This window comes from Anarrhichthys ocellatus, unplaced genomic scaffold (genome assembly GCF_004355925.1).
Source record: "Anarrhichthys ocellatus isolate YVR2014 unplaced genomic scaffold, GSC_Weel_1.0 scaffold3, whole genome shotgun sequence".
NCBI lineage: Eukaryota > Metazoa > Chordata > Actinopteri > Perciformes > Anarhichadidae > Anarrhichthys > Anarrhichthys ocellatus.
The window spans coordinates 10895169-10908217 of NW_022280033.1; the positions used below are offsets into that span (position 1 = coordinate 10895169).

At 38.2% G+C, this 13049-nt stretch overlaps 3 protein-coding genes across 6 annotated transcripts in view; 1 reads left to right on the forward strand and 2 right to left on the reverse strand.

The window, feature by feature from the left end:
* The first annotated feature begins 744 nt into the window (after positions 1 to 744).
* rassf4a (Ras association domain family member 4a) overlaps positions 745 to 13049 on the forward strand; it is a 21526-nt gene continuing 9221 nt past the window's right edge. For 2 of the 4 annotated variants that reach the window (XM_031877709.1, XM_031877732.1), the window contains exons 1-4: positions 745 to 815; positions 914 to 1015; positions 6945 to 7013; positions 7150 to 7225. In XM_031877709.1, the coding sequence (XP_031733569.1) occupies positions 6961 to 7013; positions 7150 to 7225 (129 nt within the window). In that variant the 5' untranslated portion in view covers positions 745 to 815; positions 914 to 1015; positions 6945 to 6960. Of the gene's footprint in view, positions 816 to 893; positions 1016 to 1254; positions 1324 to 6944; positions 7014 to 7149; positions 7226 to 13049 lie in introns of those variants that run through there. The other 2 variants (XM_031877723.1, XM_031877716.1) reach the window with 2 other exon arrangements.
* On the reverse strand, positions 4192 to 6168 carry LOC116400094 (C-X-C motif chemokine 10-like). The gene is made up of 4 exons (XM_031877757.1): positions 6063 to 6168; positions 5763 to 5892; positions 5595 to 5678; positions 4192 to 5077 (listed from the first exon to the last, which is right to left on the reverse strand). The coding sequence occupies exons 1-4, from the start codon at positions 6127 to 6129 to the stop codon at positions 4945 to 4947; spliced, it is 414 nt and encodes a 137-aa protein (XP_031733617.1). The 5' UTR covers positions 6130 to 6168; the 3' UTR covers positions 4192 to 4944.
* Positions 11507 to 12891, reverse strand: LOC116400085 (protein DEPP). Its single transcript, XM_031877745.1, has 2 exons — positions 12828 to 12891; positions 11507 to 12391 (listed from the first exon to the last, which is right to left on the reverse strand). Exons 1-2 carry the CDS (start codon positions 12854 to 12856, stop codon positions 11986 to 11988), a joined length of 435 nt encoding a protein of 144 aa, XP_031733605.1. The 5' UTR covers positions 12857 to 12891; the 3' UTR covers positions 11507 to 11985.

Consider the following 13049-nt stretch of genomic DNA (forward strand, 5'->3'; position numbering starts at 1 on the left):
TGAGCTGTTCTGGGGGAAGTTATACAGCTGCAGGAACAACTTACTTCCTCTGTGCATGTTAAATCATAAATCCTATTCAGACAGAGAGACTTCCTACAGTTTTTGTTTCCACCCTACAAAAGTTTCCTAGATGGCAGATCCAGGCTCAAAAACAGGATGCGGGGAATAAATCTTAACAGGTCACAAGGACTTCTTCCTTTACTGCTGAGCTGGAAAATAACAGGATAGGTGCTTTAATGGTGGCTGTGCGGAAAGAATGAGGTTGTCTTATGTAAAAGCAGACAAAAATAATTATGATAATTGGTTCTTTGTACTGTTTGTTTATAAAATTGCGTTGATTTGATTCTGTCAAACAACATAAACACAACACACCGTAAAAAACAAAAAAGGGGAAAATACTTCACAAACTATATAAAAAAACATGTAACACCAGAAGTTGATATAACTTCAATCATTAATAATGATATAACTTCAATCATTAATCTAAATTAGCTGGATCTTCACCTTCACACGTTTACATATATTGTCCAATAACACAAATTATGTTTCAATGCATGGGTGCCCATTCAAAACGTTGTTTCTGTACTCAGAGTGGTCAACAATGCACAGGAAGGAAATGCGTTTCCATGATGCAAAATATCCATTTTATCAAATGAACATATTTAGTATAAAACACGTTAATGAACACATTCAAATGCTAACTTTAACCAGAGTGTTCAAGCAGTTTAAATGTCAAACCAACAACTTAAGTTAAAAGACAAAGGTTAAACTGATGGCTCGGATAGATGAGGCTGCAGCAAAGCAAGCGGAGAGAGGTATGCATGTCCGCCCCGCCCACCCTCAACGTTGATTGGTTAAAGCGTATGAACATGGCCTTCTATTGGAGCATCCTGTTGTCAGTTTTATCTTCCAGCTCGGAATACCGTATGCCAAGAGGGGCATGAAGACTGGTAACCAACAACGGCGCGGGATACTTCGATGTTGGATATAAGGAAGAATACGGAGGTCTGCTATGGTAAGAAACCAAACTGATTAGATTTAGAGTAGGTTATTAGCCTACTACACAAAATGATCAGGAAGGAAGACATCGATGCGATTATGCTGTTTAACCATGACAACAACATAATGCCCTTAGGACCAGGGATGTTATGAAGTTGTATGCAGCCACTAACGGTGTAAATTATGTTTTTTGTTTTGCATTTTGGAATGTGACCGGTATGTAAAACTTTACTCTTCGTCAACTTAAATCTGCAGATACAAAACTACGTTCTTCACAGTGATAGCTGCAAAAGAAATAGACACATCTTCAGCAAGTGATTAAATGTAAGTGTTTGTCTCTAATATACGTTTGTGAAAAGGTTTTGTATGTGCATTATTTGGAGCTGTCTTGGACATTATTTTACGCGTGGGAATGGGATTGCGCAGCTACCACAGTAGGTGCGATAATTGGATACGAATCTCGCGATGATCAAAGCAATTAGCAGACTTGCAATAAAGGTTCTTTGTCCATCGAGGGAGCTTTCACACAGAGGCAATTCGTAATTTAGTCACAAAAGAAGAAGAAGAAAAAGAGAAGACAAGAGACTGATTATGTAAATTCACTCGAATCTTAGCATCACCCAATAGTGTGACCTCTTGGTTCATCTCCTGTGCAGTGTCTGAATAATTCATAATAATGGTGACAGACTGGAATCATTTAAGTGATGGAATATTCATACACCCATTACTATAAATATGTATAAGGGATACACTGACCGTCCCATGCACCTTCTTTGTCAGCAGTTTCCTTGGATAAAAAGTGTAGGTGGGCAGGGGTCATTAAAGGGAGGGGAGGGCTCAGTATTGTTGCTAATGCATCTGAAATTAACATATTTTTAGGGATTTTCATGAAGATTATGATCAAGTCGATCAGAGGATTTTGGATTTGAATCTTCAGCTGTATAAAGATAATAAGAGGATCAGCATTGTGACAGAAATCTGAAAGATTACCTCTTTCGTGCTCAGTGTTCATTGTTTAGCTGAATCTGCACCTCTCCTCTTAGGGATCACTTCCCAGTCAGACAGTGCTGTGGGCAGTACTGGTCTGTTTCCTGGTTTTTGTGGTGACTATCGTTGCACATGCAAGCGTTTTTTTTTCTGTCTATTTTTTATTTCCAAAGAAACGTCTGTCTCAGCTGCAGGAAATGCAAAAGGATCAATTCCTGTGTACCAGAGCTCAAAATATCTTCTCTCATTTTCTTTACCACTAATAACGATAACAATAATAATAACTTTATTTATATAGCACCTTTAAAAACAGAGTTTACAAAGTGCTTTGACAGACAAAGCAGCAAAAGCATGGCAATAATAACAACAGCAGAACGCTCAGTGAGACAGTCGATACGATTACAAACAAATTATAAACAAGGGTATGATGAACCAACCAGGTTAAATTGATTATGAATGGGTCAGTCATATATCACAATGAAGTATATCAACGTGGAACTGCATTACAAAATAAGTAACACATCAGTACTTTAACTGATTAGGCTCCCTTCTTTACTCATCTGGACTCATGTGACCAAATTATGCTCTGTTACTAAAAGGCTCAGAAACATTGAGAGTCCCAACCAATTACTCAGCCAGTAGCACTTTAAATACTACATAAAAAGTGAATCAAAGTGCATCTGTCCCCTATCCTGCTGGCTATGTTCCTGCAGGTGGTGTCAGAGATCACAATCCAAGTCAGACTGAACATTATCGTCACTGAGCAAGATGGAGCTATGCATGAGGAAGTTTAGTTTACACAACGCTTTAGACACTAGGTGGCACCAGCGTCATGATTGTGGACAGTGATAGGTATTTTAGATACCGTGCATTAGAATCATGTGTTGAAATATAAACTGTTAGTGTCAACTTGTAGCAAACAGCAAAGTTATAGTTAGAAAAGATAGAAGATCTGTTATTTTAACTAAGACATGTGATCATAAAAATTGGTAATCAATCATTTGCAACTGCGTGTTTAATGGGTTGCACTTTCAATCATGTGGTCATTACAGGAAGATGTGTGTGTGTGTGTGTGTGTGTGTGTGTGTGTGTGTTGTTGTTGTTGTTACGCAAATCTGCTTTGAAGGTGTTAATACGTTTGGTCAACACTCGTTCTTAGCTGGTGGCTAATGTTAAGGTCTGGGATGTGTTGTTCATCAAAGCAGTGTTGTGTAATAATAATAAAAAACTGATGTGTACATTTTGAATGGGATTTTAACAGTGGTGGAAGAAGTAGTAAGATCGTTTACTTAAATAGAAGTAGCAATACAACAGTGCAAAACTTTCAAGTTCAAGTCCTGAATCCTAAATTATACTTGAGTAAAAGTACAGAGGTATCATCAGCACAATGTACTTAAAAGTATCAGAAGTTTAAGCATTCGTCAGAATAGCCTCTATCAGTGTTTAGTGTATTTTAGTATTTGTATAATTTTTGTAGTTGTATTATTACTATGACTATTATTACTGATGCATTAAGCAGAATTTGAATGTTGTATTTGGTTGAGATTATTTTTAGTAGTTGATATACTGTAGCTTTTTATAAAACTATGCAGCAAATGTAATAAACTGATGGACTAGACTTGGTCTTTTACATCTCAATCTGCAGTAACTACAGCTGTCACACAAACACAGTGGTGTAAAAGATACAATTTCTGTATAGATTATAAAGTACTTTGGATTTGAAGGGGGCTTCTGTCGGCCACTTGCCACCCAGTAACAAGACTGTTATCTTCACAGCTGTCCTCTCAATCAGTATTCTCTCTAACTCCGTCTCCGATTAATATCTGACTTTAAAGGCAGCTGCTTGAATTGTATTCATCGATAACGTATGAGATATGAAAAGTTCCTTAAATGACCCTGCTCGGCCTGGAACAAAGGCCACCTTGTTCAGCAGTTTACTTTCGCTTTCCAGTTTACACCCCTTGTGCTGTCAAACATTAAGGTATAACAGGATCACATATCAGATATGCAAGAGCTCATATCAATGCCAGGAGGTGTTTTAGCTGGGAGATAAATCAGGTTAGCACATGCCTAGTTATTCACTTTGCATTACCCAGATTGATGTGGGCGCAAAGCAACAGTAGGCAAACATATTGTGTGCGTGTGTGTGTGTTTGTGTGTGTGTGTGTGTGTGTGCGTGCATGCTCTCTTGTCACGCCCCGATCACCTGGATGTCTTAGTTGTGCAACAACAGCAGTAGTCCAGTATAATCTGTGAAAAAACAATGGTGTGATATTTTCCAAACATGCTCTTATTCACAGGAGAGTGCCATGGAAATCTATATTTATACTGTTGCATTACAATACAGCACACAGTCAGCTCCTGTTGTTTGTGCAGATGTTTTAAGTAAGACATGTTTGCTTTGTGCCTGCCACTGACTCACATCCTGTAGTTTATTAACTAAAGACTGTGGGTGACCTCTCATATCCTGGCAAGGAAGTAATTGTCTTTACCATCATTCCGCTCTCAAGATAATCAGGAGTTTCAACAATAAATAGCACACAAGGTCACAGTGTTTTTGCTGATATATTTATTTATAAAAAAAACACAATGTTTGAAAAATGCTCATATTGATATAAAAATAAATAACCAACTAAGTCGTTCCAGTTAGCTTTTCCAGCTGCATGCACAGAATCACATATAAACAGTACATGGACCATTTAACAGTGTTTTAAAGCTAAAACTGTTAACATTTTTGACAAGCCTCCAGGGCTCAGTTTTCAACATAACATCAGTCATTTGCACAGATAAAGTAAAGCTCTCTGCTACTGGCCTACAAAGAAAGTTTGATTTACAGCTCAGACAACAGTTTAGGGGATCTTGATGTCTGAGCTGTGTGACGTTTTTAGTGTGGCAAAAAACAGCATGTACACGCTTCTCTCCGTGCAGTAGCTTTGTGTCATTTGTCAGGCTGGTTGACTATTGGGAATTAGAGGATGAGGCTTTTCTGTTGAGGCCCCGGCTCCTCTGTTGAGAGCGCTGGCGCTGACGACCTCTCCCCCGCCTCCTCCTCTTCAGGCAAAGTGTCACATCACGACCCAACTTGTGAGCTCTAGAAAACACACACAGAAGCATAGACTTAAGCCTGGAGGAAGGGCTGTGAATTGATCTTCCTTGTACGTATCAGACAAGTCAAATATTTGGATACAATATTTCTTGTGACATGAACAGCTTTTATTAAGGAAGAATCCATCATTTACACTGAGAAGGGAAAGCATGAATATATTGCAAATAATGGAGGGAAAGACAAAAAACTGCTCAGCTAGGTGCTTTGTTACTACAACAACTGGCTTGGCAACAAATAAGATACTGTTCGCGGGGATTTACGGGAAATATGAAGATGGGTGGAACCCGTCTATAACCAGTTGGGATGCAGGGCTAAAATATTATGCAATCTGTTGTATATTAGATACATTGCATATTGCTGTTTTCATGTGCAAATTAACCTAAATTGAAGGATTACATGATACTATGAGGGTTGACAAAGCTGTAGTATCCCTTTTTAAAAACCTTACAGAGGCACAGTTGGTTACTAGAGGTAACTAGAAGTCACTGATCAAGGCTCTCACCTATTCCAGCAGTGAATCAGTTGTTTGCCAAACAGCGCCTCTGGATTCAGACACACTGGATCATTGGTACTCTTCAGTGTCACTCTGAAAACAAACCCTCACATTTACTCATCTGGACGTGTGTGTGTGCATACATGCATGCGTGTCTCTGCAGGATCTGAAACTCACATTACTGTGACTCTGTCACAGCTGGGGCTTTTGGGGTAGACTGTGAGCTCCTTCAGTTGCCCTCTGACTCCTGGTTGCATGCGTGGACACAAACATCTTCCCGGGACGAATGTGCTGTGTGACTTTCTCACTGCACAGACACAGTAACAAGATTACAAGTTAATTCCATGCAGTAAAACATGAGCAGAGATTAGGTTACAGCAAGTTAGCATGCTCAGACAGCTTTACCCCAATAAAACAATAATCCCCACTTTTACTTTATCCAGATTTTATGAAAGAATAAGCATAGATGATTCCTACCTGTGATCAGTACAAAGCAGAGACTTAAGAAGGCGAGCCTACGGACTGACTGAGGACAAAGCTTCATTCTGGAGACGAGCTGAGTTTTGACACTGAGCCTCTGAGCCACATGTTGCCGTTTTATACTCTTGCTCCTCCCCCCGCATACTCTGAGCTGGGCTTTCCAAATCAGGAAATTCCCCATGGCACTTTCCCTTTCAAATACATGGACACAGGAATCAGGGCCACCATTCCTCTGTCTTGTCAGAGAAGACTTGACATTCCGAAGGACACAGTAATTAATAAGTGTCCTTTTGTTTTTTACTGTGAACTAAATTTAATGGACAACAAAGACACCGGTGTTGCAGATTGGTTGTGTTCTTTAGAAACTGTGCAACAGAGAAGACTGGTAGTGTTTTTTTTTTATCATTATTATGATGCTAACTGTTTATTAGAAACTTGCCACAATAGCAGGCATTATCCTTGAAAGAGACAGAAGACACAGTGTTTTACAGGCTTTATTGAGCTTTGCCACAACATGTTCCTCCGTTGGCTCTGTGTCAACCACACCATGTGATTTCTGCGAAGTCACTGCTTTTACCACCGGAGCTATTTGTTTAAAAGCGTTTGATTTAAAACATTCTTTCCAAACCTCAAAGTGGATCAACAGTGAAACACGACAACACATTACACTAATGTTCATATTTTATATTAATTTTATAAATATATATATTTCTATGTGTTTGGCCATCATCTTGTTATAAGCACATGGTCATATTTTCTGTACATGCTCATCATAATTTAGCTATTGCACTCAGTTATTATGATTGTACACAGTGTTACAGACATAATACAATCTTTATTTAATTACTTATGTTGTTTTGTTGTGTTTTTCTGCCACAGCTGAGCTCTAGACAGAATGGGTGAGTGTCAGACCTACGTGAAGCTCAGTGAAGAGAAACTTATACCAAAGTAAGTCCTTACATTTCACTCACTACACAGTAGTCGCATTCAATCAAGTGAAATAACAATGTCGATGTATTAAATGTCACCATTGCGTGAGAGCTATGCGTGTTAATACCCTTTGGGGTCTTGTGTTCATATTCAGGTCTGCCATCTTGTCACTGCTTAGGACCTACAACTGTTACCACGAAGGGAAAAACTTCCAGCTGAGGACTCGCGAGGTAAGAAAAACTCAGACAGATCACCTGACAGGAGACAGTGCTGGCGGAAATAAAAAAGGTAAACAGGGAGTGTTTGACGATTGCTCGATGGTATGTGTGGGTGTTTGGATTACAGGACATACACTGTTGTAAAATGGGTTACACACATACAAAACTGGAACCAGTTAAACCACCACTTTGATTTGATAATGAGTACATAATGAGGACAGAAAACCTGAGACCAAATAAGCTTCTGAGCACAAACCTGCCATTCCAACATGACAAACGGCTGGCAAACCACAAAAAATCCCCTTTACCTCAAAATAAAAATGCAAGTAAAGGAGTCTCAGATTTCAGTTATATACTAACTGCTTAGCAAAGTATTTCCACAGTAAACGTTTTGCTGTTGTGCTGTGTTTGGTTATTTGTTTGATAATTATGCTATGGCTTTTATGGTCAGGAGTTCCCCTTTGTGTCCAGATTTTTTTTGAGTGTGTATGGGGTTTAGGGCAGGGTGGTCATGATCCGGCCCTCTTTTTTATCCCACCAGTTAGACTCACTATTGTCTCATTCTGGGGAAATCCCCCCGAAGCCACAGACATAACATATGTACATGCAACATACACATGTAAAATAGAAGGAGCAGTGATCTCATAATATGACCAAATGTCGTAGTTTTTACTCAAAATTGATTGATTGATTTGATGAGAAACAGGACTCATTATTGAGAATGACTCAACACATTGCATTACACCGCTTACACTTGTAATGAGTCATTTTAAGCTTTATTGTGGAATTGAAAGAATGTCTCATCTTTTACCTTGCAAGTCAGTTTTTCTACCAGAACGTGTTGCTTCACTAATAGCTAAATAGAATAAACTAAATATATTATACAGTATATTTCTCAAGTGTGGTAGCTGTAAAAACAGACTGCTGCAGTGACAACCAATGATGTTGCTTTCTGTTATAACGCAGACTGACCAAGGCTCCAGTTTGGTGAGAAATATGGAAAACAGACAAAAAAGGAGTTTAGGGTTTTATCCAGAACCGACAAGGACTCACTGATATAAGCTAACTTTATATGATGCATCAGCTCCTTTGTCAAGAACAATATATTCATTTTATTGGTAATTAATGTTATGGAAATATATCTGTATCATAGGAGCCTTTTAGCTACGTTGTTTTGATAATGTTGCCCAAAGTTAAAGCATTTAGGGGGATCTATTGGCATAAATAGAATATAATAATAATAATACGTTTTCTTTGGTGTTGAATTGTTGTGTTTTCGTTAGCTTAGAATGAGACATTTATCTCTACATCTGGAGCAGGTCCTCTGCTCTGAGGCCTCCATGTTTCTACAGTAGCCTAGAACAAACACACCACTGAACACTGGCTCTAGAGAAGTCCATTTGGATTTTCGCATAAAGCCATACCAACATAATATGATCCTGATATTATAATATAAAATAGGATCCTGATGACTAAACAAGTATAACCTTCCCCTGTTTGATCTCTTCGGTGTAAGTTTACTCTTTGTAAGAGGCATTAAATAAATGCACTACTTATCTCTGTTTCTCTTATACAACGTAATAATTTATAGGAACATAGAACATAGAATCAGCTTTTGTTGTTTTAGTGGCAAGAGTTACACATTTTGACTCATGATTGAATCTTTACGCAAATAAATACAATGAGAAATAAAACTAAGACATGAAAGCTAGAATTACAATTTGAAATCACAGAAATTTTGATTGAAAGTTCATAACTGCAGCTGACAAATCAATCTAGCCACAAGTTTACTCAGAAGCTGTTGATCGAAAATGTTCATCGTATGTGATATAATCCAAAGCTCCAGAACAGCTGCAAAATGGACGCTGTGGTGAGATTGGTGTTTTGAATGTTTTCTCCAATGTCAAAGATTTTAATTTTAATCTAACATGGATGAGGTGTCCTTAAAGTGCTAAGAAAACCGTCGCTTGACAACTGGGAAAACAGCATCTGCTGAGGAAGATCAAGTTCTACAGTCAAAAGCTTCAAAACAGTCATCAAATGAACTTGTTTGTTACTGTATTGTTAGGGTACAAAATACATTGTGATAGCATGGTGATAGCTGTAATGGTGTACACACTATGACACATGATCATAAATGAAAGTGCCTATTGTTGTGCAGTAATAGGTTATGCTTTCCGTGATATAGTGACATCATTAAAGATGATGGAGCGAGGCCAAAGCTTACTCACGACTTACTCATTAGATATTTTGGGGGAATGAGGGACATTACTCAGCAGTAACATTCTTGGGTTAAGACCAACTTTTGGAAACTCCTAATGTTACCTTCCAGAAAATACAGTGACTCTGTTGAATGAGTTTAGATGAAAACCAGCTGTAGACGTGCACCATAGCTCCCAGACAGACTTGTACTGTCATCATCTATACCTGGCATGTCCGAATGTTTGTTGTTGTAATTTATATTGATTATCCAGGCTGATGGAAACAGGTCCTGTGTGAAAAAAGAAGTCGATTTGAAAGTGTGATTCTAAGATTGTACCATGATCACGCTCTGCAGGTGTGGTCAGGTGATGCGTGTTAGTCATGTTGTGGCTGGAAATGTCATGTGGTTTGACTTGGAAGCCAAACCGGAAAACAAGCTCTAACATGAATGCCAAGTACAACTATTAGTTGTAAACATGTAGATGATGCTGATTGCTTGAGGTATTTTCTCCTTCAAGGCTCAGCAGCAGCCTTGCTGTGGCTGATATTGGTTCACTGTTTTTCACAGGAGGGGCTGAATGTATCTGCCTGTGCTTGTCTGCTGTGTTAAGCCAAATATGAATCATGTGTATGCAGCGCATAGTGGCTGTATCGGGTATTTTTTAGTTTACAATGCCACCGCTGTAGCACCACTGATTACCACTAGATGACAGTGTGGGATACGATTGTCTAGATTTGAGGCTCACTGCAAAAAAAAAGATGTAGTTGGTCTATTGAAGTGTTTAACAGAAGGATTCAGATCCTTTACTGAAGTTAAAGTAATATGCCATTTACAAGTTACATTTATAATCTCTATTAAGTATGAAAGTATTCTAAGTGCTCATTAAAATGGCCCCTGTGAGTGTTATATTAATACGATAAAATAAGATTATCCTTTATTAATCCCACAGTGGGGAAATGTCTTGCTAAACATTTCACTGGAGGGGCTGAATGTACCTGCTTGTACTTGTCTGCTAAGCCAAATATTAATCATGTGTATGCAGTGTATAGTGGCTGTATCAAGTATGTTGAGGTGCTTCTCTAGTAATAACAAGTCGTAGTCAAAGTAGCAACAGCACAGTAAAGTTGGTGTTTGGCTGTCTAGGTGAAGACCAGGATTATGTAGTTGAACCGGTGGGAGAGAGGAAGCCAGTGGAGGTCTTTTAAGACTGTGGTGATGTGGTGCTTAGGTTGATATGGGTTAAAGGTTTGACAGATGCAATCTGGACCAGTTGGAGTCTGTTGATGATGCTGCCACTGATTCCTTTAAATAAAGGTACACAAGTACTAGCATCATACATAATATATTTCGTACTTTAATATACATAAAGTAAGAAAAATGGAAGCACTTAACATGCAGAATGGCCCGTCTCAGAATAATATATATAATATTATTGGATTATAATTGTTGCATTAAAATATGTACATTACTTGAATGTTGCAGCTGGTAAAGGTGGGGCTAATTTTAATAATACTGCTGGGTAGCTGTGAATGTCCCCCAGGGGATCAGTATTATCTTATCCTAAAATAATATATCATGATGTATTTGATAATTAGCCTGTAAAGTAACTAACTAAAGTAAATAAATGTAGTGGAGTAAAAAGTGCAATGTTTACCTCTGAAATGTCATTAAGTAGATGTATAAAGTAGCAAAAACCATAAATACTAAAGTAAAGTACCTTGCATAATACTTGCAGTACTTGAATAGATACTTCATTACTTTCACTTTGTAATAACATTGTTTGTATTTAAGATTTGGTCTGAAAATTAACTAGAGATTTAAACAGTCAAGGAATAAAAAGTATAATGTTTTCCTCTGAAATGACGTAAAGTCAAAGTACTAGTAGTAAAAAATGAAAACTCACGTAGCCTATGTCTAAATTGTGCTTGAGTACAGTATACGAGTAAGACTTATTTGAATTCCACTACTGGCCCAAAGATACGATCTCTCACAGTCTTTTAAATGGATGCAACCCTGGCAGCAGCATTTTAACGACTATTTTCATTATTATTTAATCTGGTAATTATTTTTTCAATTAGTTATTTAGCCTCTAAAATGTCAAAAAGTCATAAAACTGTCTCCAAGCGGATGTCTTCAAATGTTTTGTTTTGTTTGACCAACAGTCCAAAACTCCAGTTCATGGCAGAAAACAGCAGAAAACAAAGACAATTCTTACAAGCTTTTAAAGCTGGAACTGAAACTGTTTTGATTTTAAATCATTCAGCTCTTTGTAATAACTTCAGAAAGAACAGAGAATATTCATGATTATTTTAGTATTTTATTAGAAAGTATATCATTTACGTCTTTACAAAATTCACAACGTAAACATGTAGACTTGAGTCCTCGGTAGAAATAAATAGATCTTCACTTTTCTTTGGTGTTTTGGTCTTTGTCCAGCCTTCATAATGAGTCTCATCATTCAGTGCATTGTTTTTAATCTTCATAAATAAAGCCGATTCTTCGAACCTTTTTGGATTATGAGATATTCCACCAAAGTGCCTTTCAGGGCATCCCACAACAACGTCTCTCTTCAAGTCCTTATCTGTCCAAACAGCCAGTCTACAGGGTCCATGACCCTGCAGTCTTTTTCTCTGCCCATCTTAAGAGAAAAATCCTCTGGGCTGTTTAGACTCAGACTGTAATGTCTGGAAGTCCTTAGTGTGCGGGAAGAGCCGCGAGGAGGTGAGGCTGAGACAGAAAGCTTCATTTGAGCCTTTGAGAACTGCCGTAGCTTGGGGGACTTCTGGAGTCTGACGAGGCCGCCGCTCAGTGCCTCCGCAGGGCGTGCAAGGGCCTGAATACTAGTCATGTAGTCCTCTAGAGACTGGGCGATCTGGGAAGATTGAGTGGATGAGGGGTGGACAGGCAAGTCCTCAAGCGTCTCAGTAATGGTGGGTAAGTGAGGCAGGGAAAGCAACAACCGCCTGCGTTTCATGCTGGAGAGAGAAAAAGAGGAAAAATAAAATGTTAGACTGTGGCTCTTTGTCTAGACTTCAATGACATAAAATAAATTAAACTATTTACTAAAAAACTAATCTTAATGGTGATTTTAATTTTCTGTTTTTAATTAGGGTCTGTCCCTTTGCTGCTAAAATTCTTCACAGTAACTGCGTTTGCTGTCTTTTAGCATTTAGCTTTTTAATTCTTGCATTATAACAGATAAACTAATAACTATACATACCCTTCTTTCCTTGTTTGATACTGTGAATTACAATTTCAATTTCATAATGTGTGTTTCTTATCTTCTATCTGGTTTGTAACAAGTAAAATATGCTACAATTTCTTTAAAATCGACTTGTAGAAATTGCTAAATTGTAAGCTGTATAATAAAGAGTAGCTGATAATAAACAACAAAAGAAGAAGCACTCTTACCTTGGATACTTGAGTTGTAAAGTTGACATGTAGAGTGAAACAGAGAGAAGGCTCGTTCGCTCAGTTGAGTATGACCGGACCGGAGTTTGTATCCAGGCTTTATAGAAGCACCCTGAAGCACTAACCGCTCCTTCCAAAAATAGCTCTGCTGGCTTTACTCTCATCTCTGTGGATTTGTGTGTGTGTGTGTGTGTGTGTGTGTGTGTGTGTGTGTGTGTGTGT

Coding starts and splice junctions, on each gene's coding strand:
- LOC116400094 (XM_031877757.1), bottom strand. CDS start 6,129: ATGAAGCTTTGTCCTCAGTCAGTCCGTAGGCTCGCCTTCTTAAGTCTC. Junction 5,893..6,062: donor CTGCTTTGTACTGATCACAG/GTAGGAATCATC, acceptor GTGTCTGTGCAG/TGAGAAAGTCACACAGCACA. Junction 5,679..5,762: donor TGTGACAGAGTCACAGTAAT/GTGAGTTTCAGA, acceptor GTTTGTTTTCAG/AGTGACACTGAAGAGTACCA.
- LOC116400085 (XM_031877745.1), bottom strand. CDS start 12,856: ATGTCAACTTTACAACTCAAGTATCCAAG. Junction 12,392..12,827: donor TTACAACTCAAGTATCCAAG/GTAAGAGTGCTT, acceptor TTCTCTCTCCAG/CATGAAACGCAGGCGGTTGT.